The 20,835-nt window shown below is 45.9% G+C and overlaps 1 protein-coding gene and 1 pseudogene across 1 annotated transcript in view; one reads left to right on the top strand and one right to left on the bottom strand.

The window, feature by feature from the left end:
• Arfgef3 (ARFGEF family member 3) overlaps window positions 1–20,835 on the bottom strand; it is a 154,791-nt gene that overhangs the window by 51,916 nt on the left and 82,040 nt on the right. Inside the window, exons 8-12 of the mRNA XM_023712198.1 lie at window positions 19,208–19,290; window positions 13,148–13,252; window positions 11,996–12,329; window positions 6,160–6,272; window positions 4,235–5,151 (exon numbers count right to left, since the gene is read on the bottom strand). Coding sequence (XP_023567966.1) covers window positions 4,235–5,151; window positions 6,160–6,272; window positions 11,996–12,329; window positions 13,148–13,252; window positions 19,208–19,290 — 1,552 coding nt within the window. The remainder of the gene's footprint in view (window positions 1–4,234; window positions 5,152–6,159; window positions 6,273–11,995; window positions 12,330–13,147; window positions 13,253–19,207; window positions 19,291–20,835) is intronic.
• On the top strand, window positions 1,365–1,862 carry LOC105741804 (annotated as a pseudogene).

The following is a 20,835-nucleotide window of genomic DNA, read 5'->3' as shown; positions in this document are numbered from 1 at the left end:
TACACTGTGCAAGTGAACATAAATGAATATGAGAGAGGCGTCATATTTTCACAGCCTAAGGATAGAAGAAGATGTTAACAAGATATTAAGTGAAAGGTGTGTCATAAAATCACACAGATGGCGTATTTATTCCCTTTCTCTCTGTATGTTCTCTCTCCCCCACCCACCCACATTCTGCACGGGTGCAGTGGTTCAGGGCTCACTCTGGCACCCTACATGCTCGAGTTCACATCCTGGTAGCACCGTTTTTGTTTTCATAGCTGTAAGAGGGGGATAACAGTGTTTCCACCTGGGTCACTCTGAGCGTCAATAGAATTCACAAAATCAAAACCTTTGGACAGCACAGGGCACACAGGAAGTGCTATGCTAGGTCAGCCGTTATTGTTCATATATGTTGATTTGCTGAAAAATGCCTGCTGGAAAGGATGCCAAGTTATTTCAGGGACCACCTTGGCCCCAACTCCCTCATCAAGGGGTGGTGGAGGAGCAGGAGAGGCCCCAGCTGGAAGAGGCTGTGGGCTGTGGCTCCCCAAACCCTGGCGGACTCACAGGGCTCAGCACCAGGAGGAGGATGGGCCACTCACTGCTCAGGGGCTCCGACCCTGCGAGAGCACTGCTGGCCCCAGGCTGGCAGGGAGGGAGAAGGCCGCATTGGGGAGCTGTGAGCAGGGGACAGTGCTCCAGTGCCACATGCTCCAGCTTTGGGTTTGACTGTGCCACGGGGACTCGAGGGAAGGAGAGCAGAACCTGATGTCCAGCCAGCTAGGTGGGCTGGGGCGGGGTCCTAGAGTCAGACTTGTTTGAGTTGAGAGAAAGCTGTTTTTCCCACAGCTGACGTTCCACTGGCTACTCCATCTTCTAGGAAACGGGCTGCGGCCCATGCTGCACTGCTTGCCCCACCTTCTCTTCCATCCCAGTGAGCCCCTAGACCATGGGGCCCCGCATCACACCCAGGGACAGCAACTCTGTCAGACCCTTCTTCAAATGCATCACAAACCAGTACTGGTGCCCAGGAGCCACCTCACTTGCTTTGATGCCACCTCCTTCTCCACAGGACTACGGAGACACTTCTGCAGTGGTGACAGCTCGGAGCAAGGACATCTTCATCAAAATTGTTTCTGTCTAGACATTTTCCAACTGCCCTGCCATAAAAGCTTTGTTTTAAAAGAAATATTCTCTCTATCTCCTGGTCCTTTTACCTATAAAATGTTCATCAGGATGTGATCATGCCATACCTTTAAAAAATATTTTTTTAGGCTCAGAGTTGCACACAGCGAGCGGGTGCAGAGGGAAGTCCCGAGACAAAGGGAATGCTGCTGCCTGTGCTGCTGTGACGCGTTGGGCTGTGGCTGCCAGGGACCTTGAATATGTCAGGGACCACCCTCAGCAGACTTGCCCAGGAGAGAAAAGCTTGGAGAAAAGACCACCTGTCTGACTTTGTGGCTGTCCCTACCAAGAATCCCAATGGGACAATGAACCTGATGAACTGGGAGGGCGCCATCCCAGGGAAGAAGGGGACTCTCTGGGAAGGAGGCTTGTTCAAGCTGCAGATGCTTTTCAAAGATGCTTATCCATCCTCACCACCAAAATGTAAATTTGTGCCACCACTCTTCCACCCAAGTATGTACCCCTCAGGCACAGTGTGCCTGTCCATCCTGGAGAATGGATAAAGACTGGAGAAGGATAAAGACTGGAGGCCAGCCATCACAATCAAACAGATTGCATTAGGAACACAGGAACTTCTAAGTGAACCAAATATCCAAGACCCAGCTCAAGCAGAGGCCCACACAATCTACTGTGACGGCAGAGTGGAATATGAGAAAAGGGTTCAAGTGCAAGCCGAGAAGTTTGCCTTCTCGTAAGCAGCAGCCTTATGGCTCTGCAGATAGGAAGAGATTGGTTTGGCAAGCACTCGTTTACTTCTTTTGCAAATCCAGAGTCGCTCCTGTGGTCACCAGCTGCCTGGGAGGGCTGGACGGGCGGCATCCTCATTCCTGCCACTGGGCTACAGTTTTCACCTGCTGAATCACCCCATTTTCGTACAAGATCTCTTCCTTCAATCTTTTGTATTTTTGATTGTTATGTAAAACTTGCTTTTATTTTAATACTGATGCCAGTATTTCAACTGCCTTAAAATTACAAACTTTTATGCTTGGGTAGGTCCCCTGGGAGTTAGTCCTGTGCTCTCGGAGGCAAGCGTGCTTCCCACTGCTCAGAGCTGTCTACAGCCTCTAGCTGGCTGGATGAGAAGAAAATCACTCGCTCCTCCCAACCCGCATCTGGTCTCCTCAGGACCTGGCCTGTTTTGCTTATGAGCCTCAGACCCAAAGTTAGCTAGTGTCTTGATTTTGCATCCCTTCCTTTGTGTTTATATGGCGTTTTGTCTCTGTTGCTGCTTACAGTAAATAAACTGTTTATATAAAAATATAATTCTTTGCTAGCCTGGGGATTGAACCAGGGAGGGAAGGGAAAGGGGTGAAGAGAGGACAAAGACATGTGTCCATGTGCCAACTCCTCGCAGGGAATGTAATCACTATGTGCTGCAGACATGGACTAATAAAAGTGGAAGTTGAAAATTAATACACAGGAGAAACACTCCCCTGAGTCCCATGGAGTTAGAGGGGTCCTCTCAGTGGTGTGGCAGCAGTCAGGTGGAATCGCTAGCCCCTGAGCGGGGTTAGATCAAGAATGCAGCCCCTGCTAACAAGGCAGAGAGAAGCGCACCATGTAAGTTTTAGTAAATGAAGGTTTGAAGCTTGAAGATCAAGACAAAGACTCAAAAACCCAGTTCATGACTCAGGCAGTTCCTATCTTCTGTTTTTGCTTTCCTAACTTTCTTGGGGAAAACAAAAGATGTTTGATGTCTCCTGGTCTTTTCTCAATCGAAGGCCAGCGTTCTCTCCATTTCTAGTCTCAGAGGTGGTACTTGCAAGGATGGGGGAGCACACATCTTGGTCAGGAGGTGGACACAGGCCAGCAGCCTGCAGCTTTAGCCCCCTATGGCATGGCCATGCCACCAGCTACACCACAGGGTCACTGAGGTTAGCTGGCACATGGGCACCAGGACCACAGCTGGTGGTTCTATAATTTGCACAGAGACCAACTCTTAAAAGGCAAAAGTGGGCTGGCCAAGTAGCTCAGTGGATTAAAGCACCTGCAAGCAAGTACAGGGGCCAGGGGTTCAATCCCCAGGCCTGCCATGTAGGCCCTGCCCCAAAGGCACACTCAGACAGCAACTGAGACTGGGCATGGTGGCGCGCACCTGTAATCCCAGCACTTGGGAGACTGATACCAGGAGATCACTACGAGTCTGATCTATGTAGTGAGGCCTTGTAGACCCTGTACTAAAATATAAAAAAACCCTAAAACAAAATGACAGAAGCAAGTGGATGTCACTAGGATTAAAAAGACAAACCATTAACTTAATTACAAGCACTAAAAGTAGCTTTTAGAAACAAGCAAAAATTTATGAAGTCTCTTTTCAATGTATTGATTTCTACATGTAAAAAAATAATTCCACACAACATATCATGTCTGATGGGACATTTTATAGCCCTCTAAAATGTGGGCAGCTTGTGCCACAGTCTAGTCACATTAAAAAACAAATCACACACATCCTATTTTACATGCACCAAAAGCAAAGGCATATAAACACGAATTTGAAGAGCAGCCTTTGCCTGAAATTTTATTAAAGACCTTGCTAGGGTTCTATTCCTTAGTATCATAAGCAACAAGGGAAGGCCTGTGGAGGTTGCTTTTTGCCAAGGTGACAACCCATTCATCTGGAGTCACCAGCAGATGGTGTTTACAAACATGGCGGTTTCTAGGATATAAACCAAGGTATTAAATGCTGAGACAGCTGCACTACAGTCTTTTTATACGGGTATTTTAAATTTCAAACAGAAGACACTACCTATTATTTTACTATTTCTCCATAACTCAAGAATCTCACTGTCACGGCCAGTTGCTGATGTCACAGTTTCTGAGGAACCAGCAGTGTCCAAGAGACTTTCACGTTGGCATGAGGACACCACGCTGCTCAGAGCAGTGCAGGCTGAGGAGCACCTGTGTCCACGAGTAAGCCTCCACCAGGCTGCCTTTGCCCTGTTTACACAGAAGAGCCCCGGGGTGCACTGACCTGAAGGGCCCGCAGTACAGGAAGCATGGTAGCTGCCCCCTGGCTGGGCACTCTGAGCACTCTCGCTTCTCACACAGCCTGACAGTGTCTACTAACCTGAGCAGAAGGTCGAGGCGAAGTTCTGGAGGGCTGCGTCCACCTCCTCCACACTGGGGAGTGCCAGCAGCTGAGGCAGGAGGCTCTCCAGGGCCTGTGCGAACAGCCGGGCGCTGTGCTGGTCGGCCTCCTGGCTCTTCAGCAGCCTGAGAGACAGAGCAGCTGTCCGCAGGGACCGGTGGCCCAGGCCGTCCCGAGGGGTCTGCTCCTCATCGGCCAGCGAGCAGTTGTCCGAGCCGATGTCCGACACGTCTGACCTGCCCGAGTCCTTCTCTGCTGCCATTGAGTACTGGTCACAGGAATCGAACTCTGTCCTCGACAGGTCCTGGTCGTCCACACTGAAGTTGCTCTCGCTGTACCGAGAGCCGTAGGAGCGCATCCTGCAGTCTACCGACAGGAAGTTGGTGATGTCAGGGTAAGCGACCGTGTGGCTCCTCTGAACCACGTCAGGCTGGTCTGCCGCCTCGGGCTCTGACACCTTGCCCAGTGTCTCCCTGCCCTCCAGGATGGCTGGCGACTTGAGCCCATTCCTGTGGTTCTCTCTGTGGTCCTCAGGTGTCGTCTGACCCAGCTCTCCCTCCAAAGTGGTCTGGCCAGTGTCTGTGGTGACACTGATGCTGATGTCCGGGCTCCTCTCGTTGCCAGCCTCCCAGGGCGTGTGCTCCGAAGACAGCACTCGCCTCTGCCAGCGGAAGTCAGCCTCGTTGATCTCCATGGAGTCTCGGCTGGACTCAGCCCCATCCTTGTCCCTCAGCTCTTCCAGGCGCAGAAGCAGCAGCTGGACCTGTCTGTCACTCAGGCCCCTGCCCTGGCTGAGCTCATGCAGAGCCCCCAGCAAGGTGCACATGCAGGACACAGCGGCGTAGCAGGCCTCGATGCCACCCTTGATGCACGCTTCTGTCATACCGTCCATGATGCTGAAGGGCAATTGAGAAAGAAGGCAAGACGGCATGAGTGAGAGAGTGAGAGAGAGCGAGAGTGAGCGAGCGAGTGAGAGAGAGACAGACAGACTACCAAATGGACAACTGTAGGCCAGTGAAAGGTAGTGTGCAAGCAACAGTCTTATTTTTCACAATACCCAATGGTCCAGGTAATAAATAAATGAAACAAACATATTCAGGCTGGGTAAACCTCCAGGTAAAGTGGCCCACCTTGAATCACTGGCCTTTTTGATTGGCTGGTTTACTGGGTACAAAAGAAAATTCCAGAAAAGAGTTTGCAATTTCCCCCAAGATGGACATCGGGCAATTTCACATTTGTGTTTATGCTTCACTTTTCAGTTATAAAACAGTTATGATGGCTATAGGATAAAGTGCAACTAACTGCCTGCCTGTCTGTCTGTCTGTCTGTCTATCTATCTATCTATCTATCTATCTATCTATCTATCTATCTATCTATCTATTTTTGTTTTGAGATAGGGTCTCACTCTGCAGTTCAGATTGGCCTTGTATTCACTCAGCCTTGCCTAGGCTGGCGTCCTGTGGCAATCCTCCTGCCTCAGCCTCCTATGCACAGGGATTACAGGCATGTGCCACCAAGCCTGGCATGCAACCTCATCTCTAACTAAGCATGTTGCATGAACAACACAGCTATTAAAAGTTATATAACATTCTGAAGAGACCTCATGTGAAGGAATCCTACAGCTATACTGTAAATCACAAAGCTCTTCCTCAAAATAATTCCAATGAATAATTTTTGGACATTTCATTTTGTATGCTTGGATTTTTCAGTCAGTATGAAAATACGGAAAGTTGTATGGTTATCATAAATTGAGATTAGTCTCCTCATATGGTTCATGAGTAAATTATTAAATACACATGTTTCATTTAATGTAGATTCATAAACATTTTAGGAGTTGGAAAATAACATGAAGAGCAGCAATTTCTGCCAAGCATTATAGACCTAAAAGAAAAAACATATCATACAGTTTGAGAAGATCCAGGTGAGACTTTCTTTTTGAAATTGATCTTTTCCTGGGTTCCGGCTCTGTGGAGCTGGGTCCTGCTAGGTCGCAGAGGCGCTGGGGGCTCCCAAGTATCTTTAGGAAAAAGAAAAGAATAACAGAAGACTATCACAAAAAGCATAAAGCTTTAATATTGTGAGATCCAGTGGACATAGGCTTTGTCTACTGACTGACGTAGTGGAAGGAGAAACCCAAGTACAAGTTTCCCTTCCTTCACCTCAAATGGTAGGTCCAGAGTGTCTTGGATTTCCAATTTTTTCAGGCTCAAGAATATCTGTGAGTAAATGATGAAATATCATGGGCTGGGACTCAAATCGAGACACTAAGTTCATTTATGTCCTGTAGACAGCTTCTGTCTATGCACTTGAGGTCATCTTCTCTAACATTTCTAGTAATTTCATAGGTGAAACAAAAGTCTCACGGTGTTGAGGTTTTTGCTCATGGCTTTATGTCAGCACTAAAAAAGTTTCTGCATTTTGGAGTTTAGCAATGTGAGCTACAAATCCTAATGCAATGGATTGGATTGGGAAAATCTTAATAAAATGGATTTAGGTGGGCTTCTTGTCATATACGGGGGCATATGGAGGACCCAGGAGCTCCATTCTGAAATTCTGAAGAAGTGTCTCAAAAGGTTACTATTGCACAGAGCTAGGAAACATTTGCATTTCTGGTGTTTCGTGAGATGTGACTGCAATGTCACTGTTTTTGGACCTTCACTCCGAGCCACACAACCTCAATGCACCATGACCACGATGGCTCTGCCTCAGGTCTGTTTCTTGTCAGTACAGTCTGTTTTGCTTTATCCTCTGGGTTGTCTTCAAATTTGTTCTGCTATTTTATCCACCTGTCTAAATTGCAGCATTGGGATTTTAGTTTAGGTTTACAGATTTAAGTATTCATCTATGCACTGCATTAACTACTTTTCCTCAAGTTCTCATGAATAGAATTTTCCTAATTGTTTAGTCCCATATTTTTTATTTCATATGGTGTAAGTCTTTTTCCTTTTTTGTTAGTAGTGGGAATCAAACTCAGGACCTTGCACATACCAGGCAGGCACCACTGAGCTATATCCCCCACTCTTAAGCGTACGTCTTAAATAAAATGTCACTTTGAGACTAATGGAATCAAAGGAAAGAATGGTTAATCAAGTGGTTGTGGACCAGATGCCCCATTACTGTGCCCATTTTCAAAGTGAAGTACATCCCAGGCAAAGTCAGAAAAGATAAATTAAATATGTTAAGTATAAATAGCTATATTTTAAGGCTTCTTTCTTTCTGATTCCTTTATTACCTCAGGAATTGGAAACCCCTGCTAAGTAGGAGGTACACAAATGAAGCTTCTGGTTTTTTCTTTGCACTGACTTCTCTGACACCAGAGAAAGATGATGAAGCCGCAGGTCAGCGCCAGCCAGACCTGCCTGCCTCTCTTTCTCTCTTCCTCCCGACCTCTCCTCTCTTCTTTTGCTCACTCTCTTTCTTGCTCTTTCCTTCTGCAGAGCTGCAACCAGGGGTCTAGATGTGTGGAATTTCTGAGGGACAGGGGCTTCATTTGTGTCTGGGGCTGGAGACAACCCTGGGCCTCCTTTAGGCAAAGCACACGTGTACTGCTGAGCCACACCCAGCCTGGGGAACAGGAGTGGAAACCCTGGCTTCCCATGTGACCTGACCACATCCTCTAATCAGACTTTATTAGTAATAAGTTAGATATTAATTGTAATTCCCACATTAGTCCTGTGCTGGCCTGTTAATGGCTTCAGAGTGTGGACAGGGCAGAGCAAGCAGGCTTCTGAAGGGTACTCAGCAAATACAACAGTAAAGGTCAGGCCGTCGGGGTCCTGGCTTCCTCACATGGACAGGAGGCAGTGAGGACAGCAGGTCGGTGCCTCAATCTCAAGGCCAGGGACCACCACTAGAGCCCCACTGGGAGAGGGACAAAAGAAGCCAGGTGGACATCTTCATAATGATCAGAGTTCTGTTTTTTTTTTTTTTTTTTTTTTCAGAGGGAGGTTGGATTTAGAAAAGAGAAGTACTTTGAAATACAAAATGTCCTGCATGTCTTTAATAAGCACACGGGCCTATGGCAGCGATACACTAGAACGAGAACAGGGAAATAATAAACCAAATGTTCAAGCTTCAAAAGGCTAAACAAACATCCTGGAATCAGAGTGGCTTTCCTTGTGTGCACAAACCCTGCACATCTGGTGGCGAGGCTGCCCGTGTCCCGAAGTGTGGGCTTTGCAATAGAAAGTGGGAGTGGGGCTTTTCAGAACAACCTGGCCCAAGTCTGTCCACTGGGCTCCACGAGGCGGCAGGGGCTAGACACAATGCTCAGACCCAAGTGTCTACGTCTGGCCTTATATATGAAAATGACCCTGGGAAACGAGAAAATCTTTGAAACAGGAAAGCACAACTAATTTCCTACGCAGTGAAGGAATCCTTTCCAATGGCTTTAATTTTTTTTTTTACATATATTTTATTCTCTTAAAAACAAAACGAAACACATTTAGCACTACCTGCTCCAAATGCAAAGTACAATCTTCCTTCAGGGTCCCATAAACTGGTTCCAGGACCCACTCTGTAATGCAAAATCTAAGGGTGCTCCAGTCCCTTCTGGAAAATGGGACCTACACCACCTTCAAGTAGACTGCAAACCACCTCTCACTCACTTAGAATACCCAACATAATGCAAACACTGTGCGCCCAGTTGACTTAAGAATAAAAACAAGGTGCAGTTTTCAGCATAAACACGATATTTTTCCCCAAGTATTTTCAAGCCATGCCTGTTTAAATCCTCAGCCACAGAACCCATGGAACTGGAAGCTGGCCATGTTTACTTGGCTGTATTTACTTGGCCTTCAAATAGCAAGTGGCTAAACTGGTTACCTGCTAAATGGTAGAATGAGGTTTAAGGAAGAGCAAGATCAGAGGTCTGAGGAAGCTGAGCTGTGTAGGAGCAGGATTTTGAGAGCAAAGAGACAGCTGTACTTAGAACATCTGGGTACACAGCTGGGCCTTACTGCCTTTAAGATATAGGACTCCAGGCAAGTGCTATAGCCTCAGAAAGCCTCAGCATCCCCATCAGGAAAATGGGCACAATAGTATCATCTGAAGGACACAAAGTAGTGGCAGTGGAGCCTGTTGCAGTTAACTAGTCAGCTCTGTGCTGCGATATATCAGTGGCCTGTGGGAGCAGAGGTGGGAGACAGAAGGGGGCAACTAGGCAAAGTGTGGTCAGTCAGACAGAACACAGGTGCATGCTGGGAAATGAAGAGAGAGGAGCTAGATGGCTGCAGGGAAGGCTGCAGGAACAGCACAGCAGTTCAGAGGGGAGCAAACTTCCCTGCACGTCAAATTTGCAAACCTTGGGCTGTTTCAGTGGTGTGCACAGAAGAAAAAGATCAATTCCAAGTCAGGTGACGACCCTCAGTCACCTGGCTGGTGAGGGGCAGATGGGGCTCAAGCCCTGACTCTTACATTCAGGCTCAAGATGTGGGGGCTGAACCAGTGTGGAAAAGGCTCTGCCGGAATCGCTCACATTGTCACACAGATATCAAGAATGGAAATACATGAGTGAGGGACAGGAGAAGACCCCAGGTCCAGGGTCAGAGAGATCAGGGTTTGTATTTTTTCTTTCTTTGGGTCCTTGGGTACATCCTGTGGCTTCATGAAGCCTTAATTTCATTGTGAGATTGAAAATTAATTTCTTTCTTTCTTTCTTTCTTTCTTTCTTTCTTTCTTTCTTTCTTTCTTTCTTTCTTTCTTTCTTTCTTTCTTTTTTTTTTTGTGGAACCGGGGATTGAACTCAGACCTTGGGCTTGCCAGGCAAGTGCTTATTCTGCTGAGCCATCTCCCCGGCCCCTTTTTTCTGGTTTCACATTTCTTTCTATGCAAGATACCCAGCAGTGTAAAATTCTGAGCCTTTTTGTCCCATCCTCTTTCTTTTTCTAGGCTGAGGGGGTGGGGTGGCCCTGACCTGACAGGTGAATTTAGGGGGAGCTGAGGGAGCATGGCTGACCTCTCTCCTCTAGCTCTTGCTCCTCCCCCTTCTCCTCTTCTTCCTCTCTCACCTCCTCCTCCTCCTGGGGCTCTGTCTACTCAGAGGAATCCTGCACCATCTACGGGTTTAACAGGGCAGGGGAAGCTCCGGGGTCAGATCAGCCCCGGAGGCCATCGCGTCATGATCTTACTTGGCCCCAAAGCTGTGCCACATTTACCAACCTAGAGGTGCTCAGTTCTTAAAGCTGGCCTGAAGTGCTAGAGAGGAAAAGCAGCAACACTCTTTATTGGTAACAACAAAGCTGATATGCAAGTTCACGAAGTTATTATGAATAATAATATATGTGAACTTGATGTAGCAAAGAAAAACATGGCAACTACTATTGTGTATTCATAGATTTCCCTATCCAGCAACTGAAGCCGGGTTCTCCTTCATCCCTAGAAATGCTTTTTATTATTTATTACAGTCAAACCCCACTAAACCACCACCAAGAAGTGCCCCCCCCCCCGAATGCTCTGCTACTTGGCTGTGGCTGGGGCAGCGAGATGATACGGTACCCACCGGCATTTTGGAAGCAGCACAGGGAGGTGCACACACAGGCCACTGTGAGGGCTCTAGTGCCCACTGCCCTTGCAAGTCAACCTGAGGCACCTGTGGGTGCCCTGAGGGGATCAGGGAGGGCATGCCTGCAGGGCCATGGCTGCAGGACGACCTGTCACCCGGCCTGGCTCAGCCATACTCTGCAGAGTCCTCATGGATTCCAAGGCCAAGAGGGCAACTGTTGTAGTGTCTGGTTTATTTTAAGAATTAAAAAAAGGAATTTTAATGACCAGCTATAATCTATCTATTTAAATAAATATTTATTTTAAAATATAACTTTAAAAATTTGGAGGGGTGGGGCCAGGGAGATAGCTCAGCAGCATAAGTGCCTGCCTGGCAGGCACAAGTTCCTGAGTCCAAAACCCAGCTCCCAACCTCTCATAGCCCCCTAAAAAACTGAAGGGGCAAATAGCACTTAAAATAAATGGACCATTAATAAGGGCATTTTGTTACTCTGGTTTTTTGGGAGGGGGAAGGTAGGTACCCTAAAAAAAGTGCTGTTTGATCTTTATGAACTACTTCTAAGAAACAAAAATACTGGCCATTTTTCTTTTGAGCTCTTTGGGGAAAAAAGCTGAGAGATCTTTTTTCGAAGAATTCTTAAAATAACCCTAGTTCTTGTTCAGAACCCCAGAGTAGCACCCTGTGATGCCTATCGCCACCAGGCTACCTCAACATCCTTACAGGGGCCATGACATTTGGGACAGAGATTTGTCTGAGCAAGAGATTAGTAAAGCTGTTTTGGGATGGTGTAACAGCCTGACTACGAAAGCATCTTGAAGTCCAATTTTGGCCACGCTGAATAAGCTATGGATCTGCACTAACAGCTCCTAAGTGAGCAGGATGGAATCTCAGCCGGGCCAGACGGGTGCACAGGCGGTAGAGTTTTGACAAACTCGGGCTAATCAGCCAGTGGCTTTCTTTCCCCCAGGCTCCCAAATGCGGGGCACACACTAACTCCAGAGCCACCATTTATTCCTGGGCTCCATCCTGCTATGGTCTGCCCCAGACTTCTCCTGACCCCTTCAAGCCATCACCAGAATACTTTTCCTCACTTCTCAGTTTATAGTTTAATATAACATAAGCATTAGGCCATCACATGTGAAGTAATACGGCAATCCTTTCCAGCAAGTGACAAAGAAACCCTGAATGCCTTCTGAGGGTGGGACACTGGGCTGGGACCCCATCCTGGACCTCCCTACCTCCTTCATGATCTTGATGGCTTCCACACGGTGCTGGGGAGGGGGGTATAGCAGCACGCGGTGGTACAGGGACTGCAGCACCGGCTTCATGGAGTCCACAGAGCCCACCAGGCGGACGAGCTCGGCTGCCAGGTAGTAGATGGTGCGAGCCACAGGCCCGCTGAGGGCCGGCGCGGTGCAGGAGCAGCCCGAGCCCCGGCCGTGGTCAGAGACGCCTGGGGAGGCCGAGTCCGACTCCACGCTGGTGCTGGTGCTGCTGCTGTGTGCAGAGGTGATGGTTTTGTCATGAATGGGGTTCCCCAGGATCACAATGAGGGCGGGGCACAAGTTTTTCCTGAGAAGAGATGATAGAAAGACCATTTCCACAAGAACCCCAAGTGGTAAAAAAGTGAGCGCTACCCAAAGGGCCATCCGGATGCCACAGGAGGGCGTGGGAAGGCCTGGCACCTCACTGAGCCTTCCTCCTGCTATCATCTGCCCCAGTCTTCTCCTGACTCCTTCAAGCCATCAACGGAATACTTTTCCTTACTTTTCAGTTCATAGTTTAATATAACGTAAGCATTAAGCCATCACATGGGAAGAAATATGTTCAAAATGCTTAGAGACATAGTTATAAATTTTTTATTTTTATACAAATAAAACAAGATGACTTTTCACATGAGAAGCTAATTTCCAATTCCATACCGATGCCTGTCACTTGGCTTCCCCCCTGTCAATGGGCACAGCGACTCAGAGCCACTTAGGCAGCTGCCCTTGGGGGCCTGTCATGTCTCAGAACCTGGCTATGAGAGATGACGTGTGACATGTTCAGGGATGGACAAAGAGAAGGTACTAAGCTCTCTCTCTCTCTCGACTTCTGTCATGCATTTTTATGATTTTAGAACAAATCGAGAGCCTTAAACATTTATTGCTTCTTGTCTCTGGGGATCTTAAGAGGGGTTTGAAGCTCATTTGCTAGAATAATCATGAGTTTCTTTCTGGATTCTGGTCTGATCCATGTAAACAAAGCACACCCCCCCCCCCGCTTTCCTTTGAAGACACTTATGCATGGGTGAAACCACCACTAGGTCCTGGGTGCCGTGGAGGGGGCCAGAGACATAGCTAAGTGGAGCCCGAGGGCTGGCATGGGGTACCCAGGGGGTGCATGCTCACCAAATGAGGTCGGTGAAGCCCCTGTGCAGGTGCATGCAGGAGGAGGAGCTGCTGAGCACGGACAGGATGCACTCCAGGTACAGAAGCTGCAGCTGCTGGCTGTCGCTGTGGTGGAGCAGAACCAAAGCGAGACACAGACAAAACACAAAGCAAAGTTAAAGAGCTGTGTGGAGACATTTGCCAGAGCATCAGGCAATACCGGGTGGGGCATGGCTACTGTTAGGAGCCAAATTGCCTCCCAACCCCCAAATTCACAGACGAAGGTCCTAATTCCCAGTATCTCAGAATGTCATCTGGTTTAGAGCAAGGCCTCCCGCCATAGGAGCCAGGAAAATGAGTTTGTTATCTTGGGCCCTAACCCAGTACGACTGGGGTCCTGCCATGAGTGACAACCGGGAGGAGACGCACTTGGTGCGGGAAGGAAACGCAGAGAGGCAGGGAGAGGAGGCCCGCCTAGGAGCCGAAGAGCCAGCCTGGCGCTGATCCCTTTCCCACAACCCTGAGGAAAAGCCACCCCACCAGCACCCTGATCTTAGACCTCTACCTTCCAGAACTTTGAGAAAAGGAATTTCTCTCTAGGATCCCAGTTTTAGGTATGTTAGGTTCAGATCTAAGATGATCCACCAAGATTCCTGTGTTTGGAAGGTGAATGGACCATGAGGGTTTATAGCTGACTTGCAACTGAGAGGCGGGTTGGGTCAGAAGCAGCAGCTGCTGTGGGCGTGACCCGGCTGTGGGCGTGGCCCGGCTGTGGGGGTGACCCGGCTGTGGGCATGACCCGGAAGGACTTCTTTACCTCCCGCCCACTCCCCCATCTCTCTCTACTTCCTGGCTACCCTGAGGCGAGCAGCTTCCCTCCGCAACACCCTTTCCCCTTGTGGCTTCCGCGTGGTACTAGGAAACCTTGCAAAGATAGAAACCACTCAAATGTGACCCAAAATAAACCACTCCTCCTTTAAGTGCCAGAGCCAGATATTTTCTCCCAGCATCAAGGCAAGCGACTACAGCAAGGTATTTTCTTATGTCAGCCTGGCAAAGTAGTAGAGCATTCTTTTATTTTTTAAAAATTAATTTTACATTGTAGAAAGGTTTTCTATATATTTATGGAAAAACTGAACAAAAAACTGAGTTACCATATTTTATCTATTAGTACATTTGCTATAATAACAAATGTTGCTATATTAACTAAAGTCTATAGCTCATGGCAATTAGTAATAAATTTTTAATTTTTTAAAAAATACAAAATGGTAAGAAAAAGATCACATTAGAAATGTCAAACAACATAATAGGAATTCGACAGGGGTTGCTGTATTGCACACTGTTATCTTCAAATTAGCTGTTTAAGTTAGCAGATTTAAATCTGCAAAATTGGTTTAAAAAGTTATAAGAAATTTTTAAAAATTAATCATTAAATTATTATTATTATTATTGTTATTATTATTTTTGTTTTGTGGGACCAGGGATTGAACTCAGGCCCTTGTGCTTGCCAGGGAAGTACTTATTCTACTGAGCCATATCCCTGGCCCCTCATTAAATTATTAACATTTTTAAATATCCAAATCTTTTAAGAACTCAGATACTATCTTTTAATCCATCCATATTTTATTAATTTACATGACCTTTTTCTTTTATTCAGGAGATTTGGTTTATAAATGGAAATATTACTTGCCCCCAAATGATTATTTCTGGAGTTTCTGGACTTTCTCAATAAAGCCAAAAACATGTAACTTTAGAGGAAGCACTGTTTTATACACCAGATTAGGTTTTCTCTCCAGCCTACCAAGAAGCGTTAAAATTCCTCTAGGTGATAAGAGGTGGGCAGAGAGGAAGAAAATTTCCATCTCCATCTCTCCCCTCCCCTCCCCCTAATCTTCCTTCTCCTTTCTTCTCTTTCTTTTATGGTACTGGGGGTTGAACCCTGGTCCTTCACACTGTGCTACATTCCCAGCCCACTTTAAAAAAATTTGATTTCAAGACAAATTATTGCTAAGTTTTTCAGGCTCAGCTTGAACTCATGATCCTCCTGCCTCAGCCTCCTGAGTAGCTAGGATTACTGATATGCTAAAAATATTTTAATTTTCAAACAGATAAATATATAGTCTTTCAAAAAAATTGAGAAAGGAATCTCTTATGGGGTGAAATATTGACAGAGGAAAAAGCCAGATAAAAAGTAATTCTGGCTATATCTTTATGTCTTCATTTGAAGCAAACAAATGTCAAAAGGAAGCCTAGTGTTCTGAGCAGCTCAGCTTGCAGGAAGCAAGCTAGAAACTTACAGAGTTAGGAAGAGAGACCAGGAAAGCTGAGCATCCCAGCAGCAGAAGGCTCCCTCCCTGTACCTGCCCAGTTCAGAAAGACTGTAGAGCTGTCAGACGCAGGATGGTGAGGGAGGCTGGAGGGGCAGGGGTGCTGCATGGCTTCCTTGTTTAAATGCCACAGTGAATTCTACATCAGTGCTGGTTCTAATCAATTGAGAGTACAGTGACATTATGCTCTAAAACCAGTCAGTAAGCTATAGCCCCAGGGGCAAAATCTTGGCCATGGCCATGAGAGAAACCCAAATTACAAATAAAAGACAAAGTCAAAATATAGATCATAGGAAGTAGGGAGGAGATGGATCTTTCTTAGAAGGGAAGAAGATCAAGAGATGGAGGGAGGAGAGGGGAGGGCGATGGAAAAGAAATTACGATGTGTGTGTATGTGGGCCAGCTCCACATGAGCGGTGTAAATATTACGAACTGCAAGCATGCGAAATAAAAAATGTTTTCAAGTTTTAAAAGAAATATAAAACCAAATAAAAGCAACAACAGAGATAGTATGTGGCTTGTTATAGAAAACTTCTGCTGAGCTATATTTTAAGAAGATCACCTTTGTCCAAAAAACTATTACAGGCAGCTGAGGTAGGTAGAAATATTCCAGGCAGTCAAGCAGGGCTAGGCTCTTGAGGGAGACGGTGCGGCAGATGAAAACATATTACAACTGTGGCCAGTGGCACATCTGTTGGAGGCCAGGCCTCAAGATAAAGACAGAATATGTCTGGCCTACGTATTTTCCCAGGGGCTAAGATAATTGGCATCGCCCAAAGTCTAGATAGACATTAGTTACCCTATGGGGTGACCAAGACTCCAGGTCAATTCCTTTCTAAAGAAAGTCTTTGTTCTTTCTATGTACATTTGCAACATGACCTGTTTCCCCATTGGATCAGTATTACCTAAGCAGCTGTATTTGTAATCTTATTGGTTGATCATAGTTTTAACCCATGTTGTACCTACCTCATGACTTTGCTTTATAAAACCTCCTTTGAGAAGTAGGCTCACTGGCAATCCACATTCCTGGCCCTTTCTCTGTCTCAGGAGATTTCTCAATAAAGTTTTCCTACCTTTAACCTCTGTTGTTCCCTAGAATTCATTCTTAAACTTTGGGGAACACGAACTCAGTGTATCTGACATCAGCCAGGTTAGGAATTATACTTATTTCCCCTATATCAAAACTGTAATCACAATGTCTTCATCTCAGGAGGAGAATGCCATTTACATTTGGGTATTCTCTACCACCCCTTCTGAGGGCCAAGGGCTGCCTCTCCACAAAAATCATCACTGTTTATCAAGAGAAAGCTGATGACTGGAAGAGGAGTAGAAAGTTATGGAAGAATTAGTCCTGTGTGGGCCAGGCAAGGGCTTCACATTTTGAGGAAGCCTTGCTTCCTGTCCTGCACAGCACATTCTTCATTCTAGTGGGACTAGGCAGATGAGTGAGGCAAGGAGAGGAGTCTAAATGAATAATTTAAAGTAAGTTCCTGTATGTCCCTAGAGGAACGGCTCCTCTTTTGCAAGACTTTTACAGGAAACAGGGTCCCAGGAGAGACCCAACATTCAGGTCAGAGCATGGGTTGTGGAGGGGCTGCGTGACAGGTGGGCTGTGATGGACGTGTGAGCAGAGTTCAGTCACTGTGGACAGTGCTGAGAAGTCTGGACTTCATCTGCCTCAGACGGACCACATTCGTGTCTCAGACCACCACTCTGGATGCTTTGGCATGAACAGACTGAAGAAAGCAAAGCAAGAATACCATGATGCTAGTTATAAGATGCATTTTAAAAAATCGGTTTTGGAAGGCGTGCTTCAGCTGCAGTCTCAGTTAACCTTACAGGGCAATCACCTGACCTGTTATTATAAAGAGTAATTATTAAATGCCCCACTATAAATTTCCCCTTTCTGTCTCAAACTGTCAGGTTAGCATCACAAAACTAAAGTAAGCATAGAAAATAAAGATTCTCAATGTCTGGGTTCATGAGATATAAGATTGGATAAAAGATTGGAGAAGTCAAGGCTCCCACAAGTACTGGCAATGTGTGCTGTGGCGAACACCACAGCCCACAATAGCGTCTCGCCCACAGGGAACTCATCGCCAAGGTAACTGGCCGGCGTCTCCTAGGAGACAATGGGGGCAGCTTTCCTGTGGACCACAGCAGGCTGGGAAACACGTATGCATAGCTTTGTATGAGTCATGCCATTCAGCAAGTGGTTAAAATGGGAGCACTTTGCATCCCTGCCCCTCACCAGGTACACATCCCCATGTGCAGTGTGTGTCCCTCCTGATACACACACGTCTGTAGACACACAACCCTGAGGGTCACATGGGGAGGAAAGAGCCTAGAATCCAGCCAACTCATTGAGAACACAGGAGGGGCAGTGCGCCTGCTCAGTCGGGCTGGGAGTTGCTCTTCCTGGCCTTTTGTTGGAACATTTCATGGCTGGCAGACTGGGCATCTGCCGGTCCCAGATCTGCTCATCACTAAAGCTCCGTGAACAAGATCCATGGAGAATAATTCCCAGGAGTGCCCTGGTGGCCATGAAGGCTGAATGTGACCCTTTCTGGCGAGGTCACTGGGAGACCAAATGGTAGTATGCTTCGGGCCTCTGGAACCCTCAGAGGCTTTGTTTAAAACCATGTTTTTTTCTTTACTTTGCTTTTTAAAAGTACATTTGAATTTGGTTAGAGAAAGGAAATAAAGAAATCATGAAATGGAATCAGGACTCTACAGATGGGTATATTTAAGGTAGAAATCATGATTATGAAGCATACATATAATAAAATGGTTCTTCTGTGAGACAAATGAGTATATCGCATAGCTACCCATTTCTCCCTCCTGTAGCAAAATCAGCTACAGCCAACTCATTCCACAAAAGTCCTGAGTACAATAAGCCATTATTAACCCACATGTTGCAATTAGACCTTTTGACTTTTTCATTCTATATAGCCACTACTTTACCTGTTCCCTACACTGCCATAACCACTGTATTGTTTTCTACCTATCTGACCTTTAAGTGCCTGATATAAAGTAAGTTGGGGTCCAAATCCACAGGTGGCCTATAGGAATAATGGTTAAATTGATATCAATGTGTGTAGTTGGTAGAGATTTTTCACCCTATCTTGGCAAGCCTGACATCTTTGTGGTTTGGCTTTACTATGGCTGCAGAAGCTGTCTTGCACTACCCTATGGAGAGTTAGAACAAGAGCCGTTATCTCAATGAACTAACTTCACTCATCAAACTGGAATACAAACAAACAAACTAAAATATAGCATATAAAAGTCAGAGTAATGTGCTCTCTTTAAAGGTAAGCACATGAGCTCTCAGACTTGGGGAATGTTATAAGAAATAGAGAAAATACACACAATTCATGCCCATTATTTAACAGAGGAAGACGGTGTATTACAGTCTCATGAGAAGTCCTTTACGGTCACTGAGCAGGGCTGGGCCCGAGTTAGGAGCCCTCCCAGCAGTTCAGCTCTTCGCCAGCATTCCTTCCATATGGCCCAGTGCTCAAAGGGTTAGATCTCTTTCAATGGTATTGTTTTTCCATTTCCACCTCAGAAATTATATCCTTCAGCAACAGGGCCTGTAATTTGGCATCACTCAAGGTCTCACTGTAATACTTAGGAACGACAGGTGAGGAGCCGTGGGAGGAACCGCTGTTCCTATAATCCACAATTTTAGTGGATGTTACAGAAGTTATTTTAGAAACAGACCACGAAGGATAAGCCAGAGCAAGGCACTTACTTGATGGAGGCTTGAAGCTTCTCACACAGGACAGCGAGGACAGAGACAACATCATCACAGAGGGCCTCGACAGATGAAGCTTTGAATCAGAGGAGGGGACAGGCATTAGACACTGGGGTGGGGGGTCCAATACTTCCCTCAACCGTCCTTCCTGTCCTCTGCTTTGGCCCTCTCTCAGACTGAGGTGAATTTCAGATTAGCATCTCCCATAGGTCACCAAAACCATCACAGGAAAGGTAAGAATTAAATATACCCATTCCTTTCCAAGGTAAAACATGAAAAAAGTGGCCCAGGAGAAAATAACAGATTACTTTTTATTGTAAGTAAAATTCATTCACATGAAAGGAGTTTTGGTGAATTTAAAAACCCAAAGAGAAATCCAATATGGCAGCATGAAGAAAGGTGGAACCCAGAAGACAGACGAAGAGAGTGAAATAATTCAGTCACCATCTTCATCTTCTGTATGTGTCTAACCTTTGCAGGACATGTGCTCTTTGTCAATAATGGAGCAGTAGCCAGTGTTGGACAAATACTTTTTTCTCCAAAAAAGTTGGAGTTCTCCAAAAACTCCAAAGAAGTTCTAATTTTCAGAAAATAGACTTAAATCTCCCCCTGAGGCACTATAGAAAAGAAGGCTGGAATTTGGAATGTGTTCCCATGTGGATCCACAACTTGCTGATTGTGTGAGCTTGGGTAAACTTTGGTTCCCTTTTCGGTGAATAAGATAAATAATGCCAATTTCATAGAATTGTTGAGCCAACTGACATGAGCAGTGTGAGCATTTGTTTTCTAAACTAACCTGTAAGGCTCTCCACAAACATGCCTAAGTGTAAGTGGACAGAGGAGCAGGAAGTCAACAAAGATGAAAGAAAAACTGGCAAGAACGTAGGAGGGAAAATAAAAAATATATATATCTAGAAGAGGTAGAGAAGAAATATACATTCCAATCCTTGGAATTTAAGACCTTAAATGCAGGAACAGAATTGAGAAATGCTAAGGTCAATGATAAAGCAGAGTTTAAAGTCAGATCCATAAATAGCCCTTATGCTCAATTCTAGATTAACTTCAAATGAACCACTCCATCAAGTTTTACTAGCAAATGTTTTACAGATGTAGCCTTGGCCATAAGCAATTGGACTCCATTCTCAGTTTATAAAATCACCCTACATGAAGGCGAGGCTTTAATGAGAATGCAGTGGCCAAAATGAAGAGAGGACAGGGCGGGGGTCTTCGAGCACAGCTCTGAGAGCTCCAGGGCAGAGGCCTCCTCCCATGCTCTCTGGCCCAGGACCCCACCACGTAATGGGCAGGGACCAAACCATGAGAGCTCAAAGGTAACTTAGTGCCAGCATGTCTACTTCTCATTTCTTGCATTCACTGTTTTCCTCCTAATGATGGTTACTCAGCTGTTGTGTTTTTTTTTTTTCTTTCCCTCTTTTCTTTTCCCACCCTTACCTTCTTGTCCTTGTGATGAACAGCAAAGATGCAAAGAAAATTAGATATTCCCAGTATTTTTCAAATTACTGAACAAAGTCTGAAATAAAATCAAGTGTTTTGATTTTTAAATCTGATGGTTTGAACTTTTCATATCTTCCATAAGAAAAGTATATAATTAGAGCTTTTTTTTT

Source organism: Octodon degus, unplaced genomic scaffold, assembly GCF_000260255.1.
Source record: "Octodon degus isolate 3935 unplaced genomic scaffold, OctDeg1.0 scaffold00024, whole genome shotgun sequence".
NCBI classification, from domain to species: domain Eukaryota; kingdom Metazoa; phylum Chordata; class Mammalia; order Rodentia; family Octodontidae; genus Octodon; species Octodon degus.
Note: the sequence above shows the minus strand (reverse complement) of the source record. Positions and strands in the feature narration are given on the sequence as shown.